The 20,746-nt window shown below is 42.0% G+C and overlaps 1 protein-coding gene across 3 annotated transcripts in view; it reads left to right on the top strand.

Annotated features, from left to right (window-relative positions):
* LOC143298531 (asparaginyl-tRNA synthetase-like) overlaps positions 1 to 20,746 on the top strand; it is a 24,947-nt gene extending 4,201 nt beyond the window's left edge. For 2 of the 3 annotated variants that reach the window (XM_076611391.1, XM_076611393.1), the window contains exons 3-14: positions 1,797 to 1,923; positions 3,452 to 3,592; positions 8,420 to 8,500; positions 9,983 to 10,170; positions 11,027 to 11,159; positions 11,812 to 11,913; positions 13,850 to 13,887; positions 14,589 to 14,655; positions 15,859 to 15,990; positions 17,467 to 17,591; positions 19,305 to 19,480; positions 20,630 to 20,746. In XM_076611391.1, coding sequence (XP_076467506.1) covers positions 1,797 to 1,923; positions 3,452 to 3,592; positions 8,420 to 8,500; positions 9,983 to 10,170; positions 11,027 to 11,159; positions 11,812 to 11,913; positions 13,850 to 13,887; positions 14,589 to 14,655; positions 15,859 to 15,990; positions 17,467 to 17,591; positions 19,305 to 19,449 — 1,279 coding nt within the window. In that variant the 3' untranslated portion in view covers positions 19,450 to 19,480; positions 20,630 to 20,746. The remainder of the gene's footprint in view (positions 1 to 1,796; positions 1,924 to 3,451; positions 3,593 to 8,419; positions 8,501 to 9,982; positions 10,171 to 11,026; positions 11,160 to 11,811; positions 11,914 to 13,849; positions 13,888 to 14,588; positions 14,656 to 15,858; positions 15,991 to 17,466; positions 17,592 to 19,304; positions 19,481 to 20,629) is intronic. The other variant, XM_076611392.1, reaches the window with a different exon arrangement.

The raw sequence follows: 20,746 nt of genomic DNA, 5'->3' as shown, positions 1-20,746 counted from the left end.
CATGGTCTCTTTCTCTCCCTCACCATCTCTCTGTGTCTCTCTAACACACAAATTAATTTAGGTATTGATCCATAAACAATAACTGTGTCATGGTGACATCTATGCTATTTATTTTGTAATTTAATGAATATTTGAAACATGAAATTACAAGGAATAAAGAGACAAAGTCTGAACCACCTTGTAAAGGCAAACTAACGACACCTTACTAGTGTCCTGCTTCCCCCACAACAACAGGTGGAATCCCTACAGAACTATGAGGAGTGGAAGTCAGAAGAGCTGAACATAGTCCTAGATGTTCCTGGAATAGGCATTGATGCAGAACTGAGGAACTTGACCCTTGAGATGCTGGACCAAGACTATCCATGTGACAGATGGACCCACATCTACACATGGCTCTGCTGAGAGTGCTGTAAAGAATGGTGGTGGGGGCTTTCTCATCAGATTCCTGGATAGCAGCCGTTTCACAAAGTCCATCCCTACAGGTCAGCTGTCCACAAACTACAGAGTGGAGGCTTGTGCACTGCTTCATGCAGCACAGACTGAATACCAGAGAAGAGCTGTCAATGCACAGTCATCCTGACGGACTACAGGTCAGTGCTGCAAAGTCTCCTTGCAGGAGAAGAAAACCAGATCCAGCGAGACATCAGGCAGACACTGGGGACATTGAGCCAGAGGACAGTGCTGACCCTCCAGTGGACCCCATCACACTGTGGAGTCAGTGGAAATGAGGAGGCTGACAGGCTGTCAAAGGTGGGCAGTGAAATGGAACAGACTGTCCATCCTGTCTCCTAAAGAGAAGCACAAGCAATCCTGGAGAGTCAGTTCAGAGAGCAATGGTAATTAAACAGAGCACAGCAAGTAGCTCTCTTCCAACAGAACTGGACATTGTAGGCTCCTTTCCCACCTCTACAGACTGAGACTGTCCCCTACTGATGAATGCCCATGTGGCACGGGTTCACAGACACCGGGGCATTTGCTTCAGTTCTGCCCAACTTTTGGTGCACTGTGGAGGAAAACCTGGTCCTGTGCACACAAGAAGCTCTGGGGACCACCTGCTGCCCTGCAGAGGATGGCATACTTTGTGCTGTAGACTGGATTGACCGTCTGACAGCATGACCTGGGAAACGCAGAAGAAGGAGAAGAAACCTGAAATTGAACAAAAGTGAAATGCACCCTGAATCAATAAATAGCTGATACAGGAACTCTTTAACATCTTAGTTTCATTTCAGATCACAGCTGAAACTCTGCTGTATGAGATCTATTAATTCTGTTCCATTGTTTGTTTGCTTTTAGTGTATCTCTCATCAGGATTTTGGGATTGGTTGCTTTAATAAATTTGATGTGGAGTGGTGGCCTAATGGTAACGCATCTGCCAAGGAAGCGAGAGAATCTGAGGTGTGAGATAGAATCCCTCACTCGCCAGAATTTTCTCCCCCTCCATGTGACCTTGAGTAGTGGTCTGGTTGCTAGTCATTTGAATGAGATGATAAATAAAGGTCCCGTGTGCAGTAAGCACTTAGCGCACATAAAGAACCCCAATACAAGTTTGTGTGTGTGTGTGTATGTGTTTGTGTGTGCATGTGTGTGACTGAATGACACAGCAAACAAGTGATGAGTATGTAAAGGGGGCTGTTTGTCAGCTGTACGCTGGTCGGCATCCTGTGGTGAAAATGAGTCCGTCTGTGTGAAGGGCTAAGGTGTGGACTCTGATTGAAGATGGGTGATGTATAAGTATCAGCGACAATGACAGTAGTTTTTTTGTATTGTTGTTAATTATCTGTATCTGTGACCTTCAGTCCTGGAGAGGTGACGTTTGCCAGCTGTGTTGAAGTGAACGGTGAGCTGAAGGAGAGTCCAGCCAAGGGGCAGACAGTGGAACTGGTGGCTGACTCCATTGTTGTTCATGGACCCTGTGACACAGAGGTGATGTGCTGTTATATGCTGTGATTTGTTACACCTCACCATTCTGATCCTATCACCTGACACACAGGTGATGTCCTGTTATATGCTGTGATTTGTTACACCTCACCATTCTGATCCTATCACCTGACACACAGGTGATGTCCTGTTATATGCTGTGATTTGTTACACCTCACCATTCTGATCCTATCACCTGACACAGAGGTGATGTGCTGTTACATGCTGTGATTTGTTACACCTCACCATTCTGATCCTATCACCTGACACACAGGTGATGTCCTGTTATATGCTGTGATTTGTTACACCTCACCATTCTGATCCTATCACCTGACACACAGGTGATGTCCTGTTATATGCTATGATTTGTTACACCTCACCATTCTGATCCTATCACCTGACACACAGGTGATGTCCTGTTATATGCTATGATTTGTTACACCTCACCATTCTGATCCTATCGCCAGGAGAAACTGGTGTGTTCTGTTACGACCCTACAAGTACATACGTATGCAAGCGTGTGTGCTTGACAGTTTACAGACTTACCCAGGATCCCTCAAACTGACTCTGTAATTAGGAATTGCGGAAAGACGCTGGATGTGAGCATCATTACATGTATCAGAGCATTAGCCAATTCTCTATGAGTAGCCTCAGTAGAACATAGTATCTTGTTAACTAATTGTACATGATTTTGTGTTAGTTTTGAAATGTGAATTTACAGACTTGATAATTCCAACTTTTATTACATACATGTTAGCCTGTACATGTGCAAACAACCAGTTGATACTGTTTGGGTTTCAGTTTCAAACACCTGATAATGAAATATAGTGCACACACAAATAAAGAGAATGTTCTTGCACTCTGTTCTTGTTTTAGATTACTTGTTTTTGTTTGTTTCTTCTCAAGTGCAATGGCATGAAGGGTTTGTTGAAGTAAATGTTTAACACTTTGGGATCATCTGTGCCCCAAAAGGATCAAAATGAAGAAATATTGACTTACAGAATCTTGTTTGGGTTTTCTTGTGTTTAGTTTATTCTGTGCTAACTGTCAGGGAGGCACAAGGCAGAATTGGTCAGGTGTTGGATGTCTGATCCAGAGTTCGCCCATGATCAGGCTTCAAGACCACATGGTTTGGTGTTGTGTTCTTGGGAAAGGCACCAACATTTTCCTCACTCCACTTGGGAAAGGCACCAACATTTTCCTCACTCCACTTGGGAAAGGCACCAACATTTTCCTCACTCCACTTGGGAAAGGCACCAACATTTTCCTCACTCCACTTGGGAAAGGCACCAACATTTTCCTCACTCCACTTGGGAAAGGCACCAACATTTTCCTCACTCCACTTGGGAAAGGCACCAACATTTTCCTCACTCCACTTGAGTGTGAACAGATGACTGACTCTGGCTGGGGAAGGTTAAAACAGAGGAAGGAGAAGATTGGGCCTTCCCATGCCGAATCAGTGCACATTAATTCACTGCCCCTATAGCTGTAAAAAGCTATGGAACCTTTAACCTGAACCTTTAACCTGTTACAGAAGTTCCCGTTTGGAGCCCGACACAAACATTCTGCGGATTACTGTCGTGGTTTCCTTCACCTCCGCCCCAAGACAGATTCCTTTGCCTCCCTGTTGAGGCTTCGCAGTGCTGCTGCCACTGCCTTTCATTCCTATTTTCAGGTGAGATACGATGCTGCTGTATGCGTGTGTTCATGTAAATTGTATGCATTGTATTGTGTTGTTTTCCTCTTTGTCACAACAGATCTCTCTGTGTGAAGCTCAGGCTGTTGTCTCCAGAAAGAGTCCATTGCTACATTGTAGTGTCTCCCTTTTTTTCTCGTTTTTCTGCCTGCCAGTGTATGTGTTTTTCTATCAAAGTGGATTTTTCTGCAGAATTTTGTCAGGGACGACCCTTCTCTTGCTGTGTTTTTTTTTTTACGTGTGCTCAGTGCATGCTACACATGGGACCTCGGTTTATCATCCACCTGAATGACTAGCTTCCAGACCACCAGTCAAGGTCTAATGGAGGGGGAGAAAATACTGGTGAGGATGGGATTCAATCCCATGCGCTTGGATTCCCATACTTCCTAGGCAATGCATTACCACTGGGCCACAGCTCCATGTGTTTATCTGATATATACAGATAAGTAAACTTGTGTGTATGTTGTGCCATGCTGCCAGGTATGTTTAATCTTGGTGTTATGTACAGCCTCACAGCAGTGTGAAGTAAAAAAAAAACATTCACACTCAGCAGGATAACCTGGAATGAGTTTCATTTTCTTTTCTTTCTTTCACTTTTCCTTTTATTTGTAATGGACTGAGTTTCTTTTTCTTTTCTTTCTTTCACTTATCCTTTTATTTGTAATGGACTGAGTTTCTTTTCATGTTATTTCTTTCACTTTTCCTTTTATTTATAATCTCTATTTTTCAAAATACTATAACAAAAGGTGTGTAATTTGAAGGAAGACGGGATTCACATTCTGAGTCAAAGTCTAGATGATTGAACACAAAAGTAAGAATGATGAGATGCCAAAATGTTGTTCAATGTTAAATTTATAAAAGAACATTTAAATTTTTTAGACACAATTCCATGTGTGCATGTTTCATTCAAGAGTGCAATGGGGAAATGTTAATTTGGTGTCATATACTGTACCATGTCTAACTGATGCAAACTAGGCCTATCGGTTTGCTCTGCTTGGCCAAATTTCGCGCGGCTAACAGTGAAAAGATGAGCCGTCTTGCCCGGTCCACTCTTAGCCAATCAAACGCCTCTAAAAGCTATAAGCGCTGAATCATTCCTTTGGCCAAGGCTCTCCACGCCATCTTGTGAGGTTTACGCTCTGTCTCGTCTTACGCTTTTTTTGGCTATTAAGCGTATTCATTTGGCCTTATTTTGCTGCATGCGGCTTGTGTTTATTGTATTCTTACATTCTGTATACTTGATTCGACTCGGCCCCCTCAATTTGTTCATTTTTCTCTACCTCGGAGTCGATCCTGTCTCTCCCTGCGGACCGAGGCTCTCCTCCGTTGGTGCCACAGCAAGGGCATTGCACTTTCAGCGAGACACATAGCAGGAAAAGCCAACATCTTGGCAGATGCTCTCAGCAGATCCAAGAGTGTCATCCACACAGAGTAGATCCTGGACAAGGACACCAGGGGGTGTGGGAACGGTGGTTTCGGCCGATGGTGGACCTTTTTGCCACAAAGTTCAACAAGAGACTTCCTACTTATGTCTCTCCGGTCGCCGACCCAGAAGCGTGGGCAGTGAATGCTCTCTCTCTAGACGAGCAGTCTGATTGCCTACGCGTTTCCTCCCTTTCCAATTCTGTCCAAGGTGATATGGAAAGCCAGATTGGAACGCCCACAGCTGATTCTCATTGCGCCGAAATGGCCAGCCCAGCCCTGGTTTCCGGACCTTCAGTCCCTGACACATGTTCCACCCCTGGAACTCGAAACCAAATCTCATCTGCTGAAGCAGCCTTGTTCAGGCATTCCTCATTCCAATCCTCAACTGCTCCACCTGCACGCGTGGCTGCTGTGCGGTCGGAACTGTCAGCTTCACCATTGAAGTCTTTGACCCCTCGGTTGGCCTCTGTGTCAGCTGCGCTGACCCAGGGGGGTGCCTCCTCTGACATCCTCTTCATAGTCACCAAAGCAAGGAGGGAGGGAACAGAGACTTTGTATGACTTTTGCTGGAAGAAATGGTTGTGGTGGTGTACAGCTCAGGACATTCCCCCTACTAACCCTATGAGCATGCAGCTGGCCAACTTTCTGGCTCACTGCTCCTCGGTTCTCAACCTGTCTGCTAGTTCTGTGCGAGGGTACAGGTCTGCCATCTGTACCACAATCAAACAGCTAGGTGGTCCCGCCTTTGAAGCGGATTTCCTGCTCAGAGAGGTGGCTAGGGGCGCCTCTCTGAAGGAAGCTAGAAACCCCAGGAGAGTGCCCCTCTGGGACTTGTTCCTGGTGCTGGATTTCATTCGAAAACAGCCCTTCGAGCCATTGGGGACTTACTCACCCTCAAGACCACTTTCCTTCTGTTGCTGGCCACAGGCCATCGTAGAAGCAAGATTCATGGTCTTAGTGGAATGCCACAAGATCTGGCCTTCCACAGAGATGGTTCTATCACTCTTTGTTTCCTTCCAGAGTTTCTGGCTAAGAACCAAGATCCCGAGGTCCCTTCCCCATCTCTGAGGGTCAGACCTTTGTCTGATATTCTTGCCCAAGATGATGAGGATAGGTATCTCTGCCCTGTTCGGTGTCTCAAATACTATTGGGATAGGTCTCGCCATAGGCGTTCTTCTCAGAGGCGTCTTCTCATCTCCCTCAATGAGAATTACAAGAAAGACATCGCTGCAGGCACCATTTCCCGCTGGGTTTCCCAAGTCATTCATAGAGCCTACTCTCATGCACACAGGGATATCAGCTGTCTTAATCCCAGAGCACACGAAGTGCGGGCCATAGCTACTTCGGCTGCTTTCCAGCACTCAGTGCCACTGCAGCATGTCTTGGAGGCAGCCTTCTGGCAGTCTGAGAATCCCTTCATCAACTTCTACCCCAGGGATTTCCGTATGACCAGGGCTGACGGTTCCAAGGGGATTTCCTTTGCCTTGGCTTACACTGCCGTCTCGGTTACAAGGGCTCCCCATACGAACCAGTAGGCTTTGCCCTCCTCCATTTGCTTTAAATTCTGCATCAGTTTGACATGGTACAGTATATGACACCAAAAGGAGGAGTTTGTATTATACTCCATGTTTAGTGATAAATAAACTTACCATGTCAAACTCGAATGCCCGCCTGTCCGTCCCCACGTTTCCACTGTGGTTCTCATGGGGCATTTTTTTCGATGGCCACGGAATGATTCAGCGCTTATAGCTTTTAGAGGCGTTTGATTGGCTAAGAGCGGACCAGGCAAGACGGCTCATCTTTTCACTGTTAACTGCGCAAAATTTAGCCAAGCAGAGCAAACCGATAGGCCTAGTTTGCATCAGTTTGACATGGTAAGTATATGTATCACCAAACATGGAGTATAATACAAACTCCTCTTTTTTTTATTTAAATCACTGTTATCAATACAGAAAGCTTTCAAGAAATTATCACTGATAAGTATAGTTGAGACATTTTACTTTTTTTCTTTTTCTTTTTTTTAAGATATTGATAATAATGCAATGTTATAACAAATGATAAACATTATAATCAGCATTGAATTGTTGATATTTTTCTGACTTTGTATATGTCAAACAGCACAATGGATAAAGAACAGAAATCATACCATTGTTTCCATTAGACACATGGGACCTCATATGTAGCAACTCATTCCATCTAAACAGCAATATGGTAAGGCATGGTACGCCAAAATAGATATACCTTGCATACAAATGGATACACACACACATGTCTCTCCACTGGTTGCCTGTTTCTGATCGAATAGACTATAAGCTATCCACTCTGACCTTTTCTGCAGTCAACGGATCTGGCCCAAAGTATCTTTCTGAACTCATCCATATCTATACCCCGTCTTGCCAGCTCCGTTCTTCCTCTGATACTCAGCTTCTCAGGATACCTCACGTCAGAAGTAAGACCTATGGACACAGATCGTTTTCTTTTCAATCGCCAAAGACGTGGAACAAGCTCCCTGATAACCTCCGTCATTCTGATTCCCTCGCATCTTTTAAATCTCGTCTCAAAACTCACCTTTTCCCTCAGCAATAAGTTCAGTTGTGGCAGGCCCACAACTACATGCATGTATATGAATGTGTATTGTGTGTGCGTGTGTTTATGTAAGTATGTGCCTGCCTATGTGTATGTATGTGTTAGGGTAGCTGTTAGATACACATGTATGTTAAAATGTATGTATGCAGTGTGTGTGCGTGCGTGCGTGCGTGCGTGCGTGCGTGTGTGTGTGTGTGTGTGTGTGTGTGTGTGTGTGTGTGTGTGTGGTCACATTTTGGTGTGTGTATGTAACATAGATATAATGTTTTATGTTATCAAAAGCGTTTTTGTAAAGCACCTAGAGCAGATTTCTGGATAGTGTGCTATATAAGTATCCATTATTATTATTATTATTATTATTATGTACACATACAATTACACCTGCATCATCACTGCGCATCTTGAAATTTCACCACAGTTTGTTATTAGTTATTGTTTTCAAGAAGTTTAAGATATGGACACCATTTTCTGTTAAAAACTGTATTTAACATATCCATTGAATACACATACCTTTCTGCTTTATAATGATTTCTTAAATCAATCAAATAATGCCACACGCATGGTCTGATCTTATTTATTCTGCATCTATTAACAAAATGTTTTGGTGAAAGAATAATGAGATGTTTCATCTGTTTTTGTAACATCATCAGATGTTGAGAATTGTTACTGTTACCTTTTATTACTGAATACAAGAATCAGGAATGTTCTGCATTTTAGTTCATGTGTTGAGAGACAGAGCTAGTCCCACTGTGGAGATGATGTGGAAGGAAGGCATTGTGATTTGCTGTGTTGCAGGAGAACGGTTACCTGTTTGTCCACACCCCCATCCTGACCTCCAACGACTGTGAGGGAGGAGGAGAGGTATTCGCAGTTGAGGTGAGTCATCTGTCGCATTATTGATGTTGTCATAATTATCACCATCCTTGAAGCATTTTATTTATAATTACCATTTCATCAGTCATCATCATTGTCATCATCATCAACCTCTTCCTTACCGTGTTCAAGCATTTATTCATAATTGCATTCATCTGTCATCATCATGAACATCACCACCACTGCCTCCACCACCATCATCATCATCATTTTCTTCACTGCCATGTTAAAGCACTTATTTATGATTATATTCATCTGTCATCATCATGATCATCACCACCACTACCACCCCCACCACCATCATCATCATCATCATCGTTATCGTGACAATCGCCTTCACTGTCATATTGAAGCATTTTATTTATTATTACCTTCATCATCAATCATTATTGTAAAATCTTCTTCTTGAAGCTCATTTTTCATTTATTTTTGTTTGGGTTTGCATTTCTTTCTGTGCTATTTAAATAATTTTTCTCTCAATAACAGCAAAAACAATCATTAAATAGATCAGTTGCAAAGCATAGTCATCAAAATAATGCTTATAACAAGAGCATCTATAATCTTAATAGTGAACAACAGTAATCATCTTTTTTTTTTTTTTTAAGTTGGCAGTGATAACAACAATGTAGCAAAAGCTGCAACAGCATTTTAGGAAAGCAGTGGTGGTGGTGATGGTGTCAAGCAGTGACAGGATTGCTGGTGGCAGTGATACCAATAGCACCAGTATTACCAAAAACAATTGTCTAGGACATCTGAGCACCAATTCACCTGTCTTCACATCACCCATGAGACATTAGAAGTAAAGCTACTGAAACAAATCACCACTATGCTGTTTGACCCTTTGCCTGCTGAGCCTAGGTGAAGTGAGACTACTTTGCTACATTTTAATTAACTACTGTTGTTCTTATATATATATATGTCTATTGATTGATTGATATGGATACTTGTGTAGCACCCATCCTTGGTTGGAGACCAAGCTCTGAACACTTTATAAACACAGGGTCATTAGCACAACAGGCTGCCTACCTGGGTAGAGCCGACTGACGGCTGCCACTGGGCGCTCATCATTCGTTTCCTGTGTCATTCAATCAGATTTCAGGCACGCACACATACACGGTCAGACAGACATGTAACATTTTATGTGTATGACTGTTTTGTTTATTTACCCCACCATGTAAGCAGCCATGCTCCATTTTCTAGGGTGTGTATGTTGGTTATGTTCTTGTTTCCATAACCCACCGAACACTGACATGGGTTACAGGATTATCTATCTATCTATATCTATATCTATCTATCTATCTATCTATCTATCTATATATATATATATATATATATATATATAATCCCAAGATGGAAAGTTCAAATAAAGAATGGTGACTAACCTGCAAGTTCAGCTTCATCACACTGACATGACAGCCATCACTGGCGTAGTTGTCAGCAGCAGTCCAGGGATTAATTTGTGTTGGCCTGATGTGATTGTACCAGCCTGCCTACAGTGAGGACACCTCATCGTCAGACAGTGAGGACACCTCATCATCTAACATGGAGGATGCAGGCAGGAGTGGGCAATCCTTTCCAAGCTCCAGTGATGAGGACAGCAAGAAGACGCACTTCTTCTCCCACCCTGCATTCCTCACTGTGTCTGGACAGCTGCACTTAGAGGCTGTTGCCAGGTAACCACCTGCTCATGGTGCTTAGTGTGTACATACTTTGGTTCAAGCTGGATGCATGGTTGTGGACATTGTGTATTGGTCCAGGAGCAGCTGTGCTGATGAGTGGAAAGTTCTTTTGTGTGTGTGTGTGTGTGAGTGAGTGTGTGTGTGTGTGTGTGTGTGTGTGTGTGTGAGTGAGTGTGTGTGTGTGTGTGTGTGTGTGTGTGTGTGAGTGTGTGTGTGTGTGTGTGTGAGTGAGTGTGTGTGTGTGTGTGTGTTAAAAGCATTGCTGAACATCTGTAGTGTCCCTGTAGTTTATATTACGTGAGTGCAGCAATGAAAGATGCTTCGCCAGTCATCAAATCAAGGGAGACAAATCATTCTGTCTTAATACTGGCTCTAGACTCTCTAGGCTCCTTTCATTCTCTTTCAGTATAAATCAGTTGATAGGCTGTAGATTCTGTTTTGTTTTTGGAATTAGCTTGTAACTAGAAATTGTTTCTTTTGCATTTTGTGTGTGTTGCCACCATTTCTACCAGAAAAAAGAAACAGACCAATAGTTTCACATGAAATCTCGTTGTCGGTGTTCATATTTCTCAACCTTTTTTCTTTTTCTTTTTTTATTCCTTTTTTTCTTTTCAAATTCAGCTGAACTTGTGTCATATTGTATATCTCTATAGACTGGTTGATTTGTATTAAATCATTTACACTGGCTGATGTGTTTTGAATCATTCCCACTCTGCAGTGATTTTTTTTCTGGATGATCATTCCATTCTTTCTTTGTGCATGGGATGTGCATGAAATCATTCCCACACTGTTGGGGTAATGTTTTCTTGAGGAAGTGGTTGTGGTGAAGTCCTTGCTCTGTGTTTTCCAGCAGTGTTTCCAGAGTGTATAACTTTGGTCCCACGTTCAGAGCTGAGAACTCGAGGGGTCGTCACCACCTGTCTGAATTCTATATGGTAGAGGCTGAAATCGCTTTTCTTCCTTCACTGGATCATCTCTTACAGGTAGGATGCTTCAGGTGTCTGTATTTTCAGTAGCTTGCAATGGCTTTTTTCATAGTCTTCCTTTCTTTTGTGTGTACAGGTAGGCAGCCTGTCGTGTGAATGACTCTGTAAAGTGCTTCAAGTTTGGTCTTTGTCCAAAGATAGGTGCTGTATAAGTGTCAGTGATAATAACAGACATGTTGTGCTTTGGCGTTGTGGTGATAAGAATGATAATTTGGACTGATGGTATGGTGGTGGTGATGACAATGACAATAATGATGGCTTTCCAGTTGTTTTATCTGCTTGTTAAAAAGTGTCAGATGTTTACTATTATCGTGTGTTACAGTGTTGCCATCATGCTTAATGCATGATGCATCAAAAATAGCACAGTAAAGTTGCATAGTCATGATGGTGCAAAATGTGATGTAGCCACATCCATTCCAGACAGAATATGTCTTGCGTGTGTTTTTCTCTGTGGGGTAGGTGAGCACATTAGCAACAACCCATTCAGCGCCAGTTGAAGATGTGTCATTACATAAGAAAAAGGAAAATATTACTCTGTAGTTTTGTACAGATATATCGCAAATTACTAACCAAGGTAACTTGATGTAGATAACAAATAATCCATAAAGAATATGTCACAAGTAACGATTAAAGATTTGACAATGTGCAGATCATGGAAGACATGGTGCGATCAACATGTCAAGGCTTGTTGGAGGGCAGCAGCTCAGAACTGGACTTTTACTTCCAGCGACAGGGAACACCACAACATAAGGTTGGCCATGTTTGCAGCTTCATTCCAATTTAGGAACCATTGCAAAATGAAGTGTTTGTTTCTTTATTCATTAACTTATTTGTGTGTTGAACTGTTTAGTGTGTGTTTGTTTGGTAACGTTGAGACGTCTTCAGGACCTGGACCAGATGGGTCAATCTCTCAGAGAGCGGAGACGAGACCTGTCATATGCTGCTGCCTGCCCACAGTGTGGATACATTTGTGCATCTGCCTTTGGGCTGCACTCTCCTCTCAGGGGTCACTGAAGTCTTATTCGTTTGTGATGGACTTCCATGAACATGATTTGCTTTGTTTTTTTATTGTTATCTCTTACTGTTCGCTGTTACTGTTAGCTGACTTAAAATACTTGTAGGGTGTTTGTGTGTGGGTGGTGTATGTGTGTGTGTGTGTGCATGTGTGTATCTGGCATGGATATATTTATCTGTGTGTGCCCATAGATGTCTACATAAGTGGATTGTTTTGGTTCTTGTGCAAGCATAATTGTACTAAGTGTCTGTGAGATGGTCTTCATGACTGTAATTTAATGCACAAAGTGATCAGAATGAATTTATATTAGCTTATAAAAGGAATAAATTGTGTGTGTGTGTGTGTGTGTGTGTGTGTGGTGATCCCCAAGTATGGCAAAAATATGTCATACTTGGCTTCTGCATCTTCCTGTCAAGAGCTGCTGCCAAACAGCAAGCAGTCGATATGATAAGAGGAGTTCGGGATAAGATCTATTCAACTCCTCTCCCAGTCAGCAAGAAGCTGGAGGCCATCAGTGTGATGGCAGCATCAAAGCTGAATTTCTACTTCAGCAACCTTCAGTTCACAGTAAACGCCTCAGCTTGGTGAGGGGGCAACTGAAGTTTAACTCTTCGTCAACGCAGGCACAGATCTTCACCCCAAGACCCTTTTGAAGCCTTTATTGACCAGTGCTACCAAAGCAAGTTTGACAAGTACATGGCACTGTGTTAAACAGTAAATGATGCTGGATTTTACTGAAAAATGATTGTCTTGATCATGGGATCACTGGGGACAGTACAGAGAAAGGTGCCAGGGCTGATGCTGATGGGGTTAGTTACGCAGGGTGCAGAGCAAGTCTCACACTTCACCTCAGTGTGTATCGGTCATGACTGGGTCACGAAGGGCTTGGCAGAGTCAGAGCTGTTTGACCAACAGATGATAGCAACAACAGATGATCTGAACAACTGTCCTGCTTCAGCTAATGCCATGTGTGATTGTGTGCAAGTGGGAGGGCTCGGGTGGGTGGGTGGGTGCAAATGGCCATCTGTTTGTGAAGGAAGAGCCTGTTTGATTTTGTTTAGGCATACATGTGTGTGTGTGTGTGTGTGTGTGTGTGCTTGCATGTTTATGTATTTAGAATATATTAGTATGCATGCACATTTGATTGCATCCATTACAGTCTAATGTATTGTAATGCCTACTTGAAATTGTGTGTCTGTGTGTGTGTATGCATATGTGCGTGTGTTCAGGTGCTTATGTGCTTTGTATGTGTACGTGTTAAATGCTGTAAGGTGGATGTGCGGTTTGTGTCCACTCCGTTCAGTTCTCGTGCCTGGTATTCAGTGCAATGATGTGAGGCCCCACCATGAATACATGGACTGCATTTTGATTTAGTGTCTGTTTTGACCAGATTATTGCAGTTAAAGTTATTGAGATTGTGTGTGTGTGTGTGCGCGCGCGTGCGTGCGCGCGTGTGTGTGTACTACCTTACACTGCAGTATCTATGAAATAGTGTACATGATGAGTGTACATAATGAGTCATCAAAATTACATTTGCTTAGAGTAAAAAGAATAAACAAATAAATCTGAAGGTTTTTTGGCCTGTGTTTTTCCTTCTACTTTGCTTCTTTCAGAATGTGAGCAGCTTTTTGTCAGGCAGCTGCATCATTGTTGTTATGTTTATTTTGTTCAGGAATCTCTTGAGAAGATGATACAGACATCGTTTGCCAGGTGTGTATTGTGCAGCTTACAACAGCATTCCTTTTGTGTCGGTTTTGATCATGTTCAGGGAAGCATATTAGAATGATTACACACTAATAGTGATCAGAGGTGTGAAGCGAAATTTCTGTCTCTCTCCCTCTTTTTCTTTCCTTACTTCTACTTTCTGTGTGTGGGAGTGATGTACATATTTATTTGTTGTTTAGGAAATCCTGGAGTTTAATGGGTTGAATGAAATTTGGAAACAAATGTTATGGTTGAATTTTTGATCAGATGTCAATAGTGGTATCGTCTTTTCTTTCTTTTTTCCTTTGCTTTCCTTTTGTTATCATCTATAGTTTTTGAAAGAACATGCAGGATTTTAGAATATTTTCAAAAGACATTATAAATGTGCATATTTAATGAGTATACAAAGATGAATTCTTTTGCACAAATCAGTCTAATATCATCATCTTAGATGAACAGACTATAAATAAATAAACGAACTTTTGCACAAAGTCATATCAAAACATCAGTATTTAGGTGTGGTTTTTTCCTCTGTGTGTGTACATGTTGGTGTGTGTGTATTCAATAATGTTTGCAGCGCAGACTAAGCAAGTCTTTCCTCTGTGTAAATGTGTGTGTGTGAGGAAATGTTTGCACAACAGACTGTACAGATTCACATGAAGTGTTTGGAATTTACAATACAGTGTTAGGTTGTACACCTATTCCAGGCTGACCTACACAGAGGCAGTGGAGGAGTTGGGGAAGAACAAACACAGGTTTCAGCACAAGGTTCAGGTGGGTTAGATTCATTTCTCAATTTTTCTCAGTCTTTTCACTTAGAATGATATATAACTAGGACTGGAGACAGGTAAGAGTGGGGGTTGTCATGTAAAACTGAGGGTATAATGATTGCTGAAAATAAAGTTTTAAGTTTGATGGTGTAATTGTTGTTTTTTTAATGTCCAGTTTAAAAAAACAAACATAGAAGTGTGAACATACACGGTAACATCAGAAGGGGGTGGGGGGGAGATAACCCCCACAAAAAAGAGAAAAAAAGACAGACATAAAAGATTAGACAGGGACTGACAGATAGACATATGGAAAACACACACACACACACACATACACACACACACACACACACACACACACACAAAACAAAAAAACAAGAGCAGTCACATTAGAAAAAAAAACTTTATAAATATAGTCTTTGAACTGAAATAGGAATATTCAAATTTCACTGGAGTAAAGAGTCAGCTGACTTTTAACCTGTCACCATGTTGTCCGTCTGAAAGAAAGGAAGAAAAAGAAAACCCAGTAGTAGTGTGTACATGAACACAGACACTGCATCAGGTATACTCTTAAACAGTGAAACAGGTTTAGCTGGTCATCTCAGCAGTTTGTTACTGGATTCAGTTTCATGCATACAGGGTTCGTAGAGTGACAGAAGTCTTGAGAAAATGAGAGAATCGTTTCCTGGGCTGGAAAAGTCTTAGGGGAAATATGTTTTGCCTTTCAGGATCTGGAAAGGTCAGTGAATTTTGATAAAAACCTGTGACCAAGAAAACACAAACAACCGGGAAAAAAACACCTACAAAAAGTGATTAAAATTGTTCACATAGATATTGAGATATCCGCCATTCTTGTATGTCGGCAGTGAAGCATACTGATTTTCAATTGTTTTTTTTTTTCTTTGTGTTTCGGATGGAAGGTTTTCAGTCTGGTGTGGAAGAAAGTTCTAGAAAAAGCATGGAACTTTGTTTCATCACATCTGTGGGAGCCCTGTTAAAATAGACCTTGAAGACTGCCTCTTGTAGTTTGAATTTAGTATGAAGAGTTGCCTTAACCCACGAGCGTTGAAGACTGACCTTGACCTGTAAGAGTTAAAGACTGACCTTGACCCACAATTGTTGAAAACTGACCTTGACCCATGAGAGTTGGAAATGGACCTTGACCCATGAATGTTGAAGACTGACCTTGTGCAGTGTGTTGCTGCAGTGGGGGGATGATCTGAAGAAGGAGCATGAAAAGTTCCTGACGCAGCAGATGGGTGACGTGCCTGTCTTCATCACTGACTTTCCCGCCGCACTCAAACCCTTCTACGCCAAGGCCAACCCCGATGGACAGACAGTGAGTTGTTGACAGCCTAGCACTTGATACAGTCCCCTGCTTTTTGCTTCTGTCTTTGTGGCCAGGAGAACAGTAGTTGACAATGGTCTGTATTTTTGTGGGGATTGGAAGCAGTATCACAAATGCACAGAAACGACTAACATGAATGCATCTGATGTGGGCAGAACATTCAAACGAACAGACACAACAGCCATTGGTCTTAAGGTGGCACCGCTAGTGATTTTTTAGCCATTTTTTTCTATCTCAGGATCTACAGCATGTAGACTTATGAAATTTTGCACACTTTAAGAACATGCAAATAGCATAAAGTCTGTAACGTTTCAGGACCATAGCTTAAATGGTTGTCTCATGATAATTATTTTCGTGTGTTTTGCAGGCGGAATTATATATATACTATTTTCGCCAGAATATTGCTAGTAAAAGAATGCATTTTATAACAGCTACAATGGTTTCCTGTGAAAGTACTATGTCCAGACTCCACAATGGAGTGTAATTTCTTTTGTCTAATGGCATGTGTGGTGCATGCAATGTGGTCAATTCTAGAGAAAAAATATGACTTGCGATCACCCACACACATATATTCAGAGCACACAAATTAAGAAAGATAATTTTTTTCTGATGCTTTCACTGTATCCAGCAACATCTTTTACATATTCAATGCACTTTTCAAGTCTGTAGCTTTACAGTAGGTGCAATAAAAATTTAAAAAAAAAGACTGGCTAAATATGTTAGCGAGACGAAAAAAGTTGTTTTGAGAAAACAGCTGTTAAAAGTTTATTTTCTATACAGGTAAGTCTATAGAAATGAATGAAGGTCATACAGCTCAGGAAATGTTTCTGCAATGCCTTGAAATATTTAGAATATAAAATAAACAAAAAACTGCTTTGGGGGGTGGGGGTGGGGGGGTGTGAGTGGGACACGTCTGCACTGAAGCTGACTGTTCTGTCACCCTTCCACTGACAGTCACAAGTTGTTTGCCCAACAAGTGGAGAGAGCATTTCCACTCATCTACCAGGTTTGGTTGTCTTGGATAATTGGATGGTGTTTTGAGCCCTTGTGATGGAGTGGAGTAGTGGCCTAGTGGTGGCGTGTCAGCTGAGGAAGCCAGAGAATCATAGCGCACTGCTTTCGAATCCCACACCGACCAGTATTTTCTCACCCTCCACTAGACCCTGAGTGGTGGTCTGGGCACTAGTCATTCGGATGAGCTGATAAATGGAGGTCCTGTTTGTAGCACACATGAAGCACATGTAAAAGAACCCACAGCAACAAAAATCTTGTCCTTGGTGAAGTTCATTGGAAAAATCCACTTTGGTAGGAAAACAAATACATTGCAGGCGCTTCACTGTAGTGATGTGCTCTCCCTGGGGAGTGCAGCCTGATTTTCACTCAGAGAAGTCTGTTGTGATAAAGGGAAATGCCAAATACAAATTGAGGGCAGTGGTGACAAACAGCAGCACTATCTGACGATGACAGGTGGGGGCGGTTGACCTGCTGGTGCCAGGGGTGGGAGAGCTGATTGGCGGGAGTCTGAGGGAGGACAACTCTGAGCGACTGGCGGCTCGCCTGCAGCCACTGGGGATGGGGGAGCAGTACAGATGGTGAGATTTGTTTACACTGTGGTCGTTCTCACACCCAGTATTTGTTGTGTATTGCACCTGCTCCCTGATTTTAAAAGACAACTCGGCAGGATCATGCGTAAGATGTGATCGTTTCATTAAACACATATGTACTTGTATTTTTCCTTCTTTGTTTTCTGGCACAGAATGCTCTAAATTGCTGAAAAACAAGTCTTTGCAATTGAACATACAGGGTGTTTTGAAAAGATGAACTGTGCGAATAATCAGCTTGTACTTGTCATGTAATGGGATATCCATGTAACTGAATGATTTAAAGTTGTGCTGCCCTGGAGCGGGTAATAAGACCCTGATGTTTATCTCAGAGCATACATTGGTGGTTAGTGGTAAGTCCACTTCAAGTGCCTTCAGTGTTGTGATTCCAGTTAGATTTCCAGTGAACACATCTCAGCATGCTCAGAAAAGCACAGCAGTGTGATACTTCTTTGAGACATGCACACAGGAGAAATTGCTAGACTTTTGGCAAATAATAAAGAAATACAACAGGCACAACAAATTGTAATTCAGGTGAAGCACAGTTATTACCACAAATAGGAAATGTTTTGATTTATTTTTCTGCATCTTTATTTTACAAATATAACTTTGATGGAGACAGAATTTTACTTTAACGGAGACAAAATATTGAAGACAAAATTTTACGTTAATGGAGACGAAATTGGTGACAAAAATTTACAATAATGGAGACAAAATAAATGTTACATTAATGGAGACAAAAGTTTTAATTTAATTGAGACCAAAATTTATTTTCATGGAGAAACACACGAACAGTCAAGGGGCACAGCTTTGCAGTGGTGATGGACACATCAGTGGTGGTGATGGCTACTGGTGATGTTCACAATTATTGAATATGTTCACCAGTGTGAGTGATGTCGACAGGTGATATTTACAGGTATTGACAGGCATGCCTACCCCAAAATTTGCTTTTCAGGAACAACACACATTAGAGTCAGGCGCAGGGTATTATTTCCAGGAACATCTCAGCAAACATACAACAGCCGTCTGAAAGCCAGAAGTAATGGTTGTAAACATGGAAAAAATGTAGGCTTACCTTTATTTACACTATAGAACACAGTGACAGAAATTGAGCGGACTTTCACAAAATCGTTTCGGTACTGTTTCTGGCTTTTCACGAAATGGCTTCTCTTTATTCGGCAGCATTTCCGTTTGTCTTAACGGAGTGTCTTCGGCAGTGGTCGAAAGCCATCTCAGAGTACATTTGTGCCCACTAGATACTATACTTTGGGAAAAAATATTACTGTCAAATTTTTTATTTTCTAGAACATGCACCAAATATCCATTTTTCCATGACACCCTGTCCATTTTATCAATTTTTGGGACATGTACTGGCCATCAGTAACGGTAGGCATGCCTGTCTTGATGTTCATAGGTATGGGTGATGTTGTCAGGTGTTTATGGTGTTGACAGGTATTGGTGATGTCAACAGGTGATATTTACAGGTACTGATGTTCATAGATACTATTGATGTTGACAGGTATTTATGGTGTTGCCAAGTATTGGTGATGTTGAGAGGTGATATTTACAGGTACTGATGTTCATAGATATTGATGTTGACAGGTATTGGTGATGACAGGTGATATTTACAGGTACTGATGTTCATAGATATTATTGATGTTGGCAGGTATTGGTGTTGTTGACAGGTATTGGTGATGTTGACAGGTACACGGAGCTGCGTCAGTTTGGGTCCAGCCCCCACGGTGGGTTCGGCCTGGGCTTTGAGCGCTACCTGCAGTTTGTCCTGGGCACACCCAACATCAAAGACACCATCCCCTTCCCTCGCTGGTCCAGACACTGCCAGCTGTGATTCTGTCTTGGCTGTGTGGAAAGAGAGGGGGGTGGGTGGGTGTGTGTGTGGGTGGGGGGGAGGGGGGTGGGTTGTACAGGTGTGCAAAGACATAACATTCTGATGGTATTGGTGATATTCCGAAGTGTGTTGAGAGGAGTGAGGGTGTGTGCACAAGTGTGCAAAGACAGAACATTCTGATAGTGTGTGCGAAGAACCTTCTGATGGTGTGTGTATGTGGGTTGGTGGGTGGGTGGGTGTTTGTCACTGTGTGTATTTGTGCGCGTGCATGTGTGCGTGCGTGTGTTTCTACATGTGCATGGTTGTGTGCGTATGTTTGTACATGTGTGTGTGTGTTTTCCTGTGTGAGTGCATCCAGATATTCATATTTTCATGATGACCAGTGAATGTTTGTGGTTGTGTATGCTGGCTTGCAGAGATGTGTGAAGTGCGTTCATGTTTTTTAGTTGAATGTTTACTCAGTAATAACCCAGTGAGTATATAATAAAGAACAAAACAAAACAAACAGCTTGTACGCCAGTTTTTTTGGTTCAAAGAACTGTATGAGCAGTACACAGTGGGATGATTGTATGAAAACTGGAGAGGTGGTCAGTTTGCTGTTGTGCTTGCCAGATTTGTGCATGAGAACAGAGGCAGGGCAGGTGGCGAGACCTTGCTTTCAGTCACCAGACTTTCAGGAAAATGGTGAAGGTGTCAGTGTCCTGTGGCAACTTCTATTTTGTTCAGAATATTTTTGAAGCAGACTGCCAAATGAAAATGTTGAATACACATTCACTCTACATTTGACAGAGACTTTGGTACAAAATTTGTTAGCTTTCCAGTGGTTAATGTATTGACAAAAAGGAACTGAGAATGTTGCAGGCTCCTTGCTCTTATATTAAATTACAGAAGTGTTTTGCACACTTAACCTTTAAAGGTAGATTTCTTGCGAAAGTTTGCACTTGCGTTCAGGGAATCTTTGCAAGAAGTGTGGTAAGGTTGGGGGTAGAAAGGAAGGAAAGAATGCGTATGGAGATTTTTTGTTTGTTTTTTCCTTCATATATTTATGTACAAACAGACTTCACTAAAAGTTAAGGACCATGTCAGCAAAGCAGTTATATTTTCATAAAATGTTTAAAAAAAAAAAGACTTGGTTTAAATTATGCAAGGTGTGTAGGTCTATCACTGGTCTCTGTTTCAGGTACATGTGCACCATGAACAGCTCAAAAACTGTGTGAAAAATCAATATTTCAGCCACAAATGTACAGTTGTTCTGTGGTTTGCAAACGACACCTGTGGGTTTTCTATGGAAGCGCTG

Source organism: Babylonia areolata, chromosome 24, assembly GCF_041734735.1.
Source record: "Babylonia areolata isolate BAREFJ2019XMU chromosome 24, ASM4173473v1, whole genome shotgun sequence".
NCBI lineage: Eukaryota > Metazoa > Mollusca > Gastropoda > Neogastropoda > Buccinidae > Babylonia > Babylonia areolata.
This window is presented reverse-complemented; position numbering and strand designations above follow the sequence as displayed.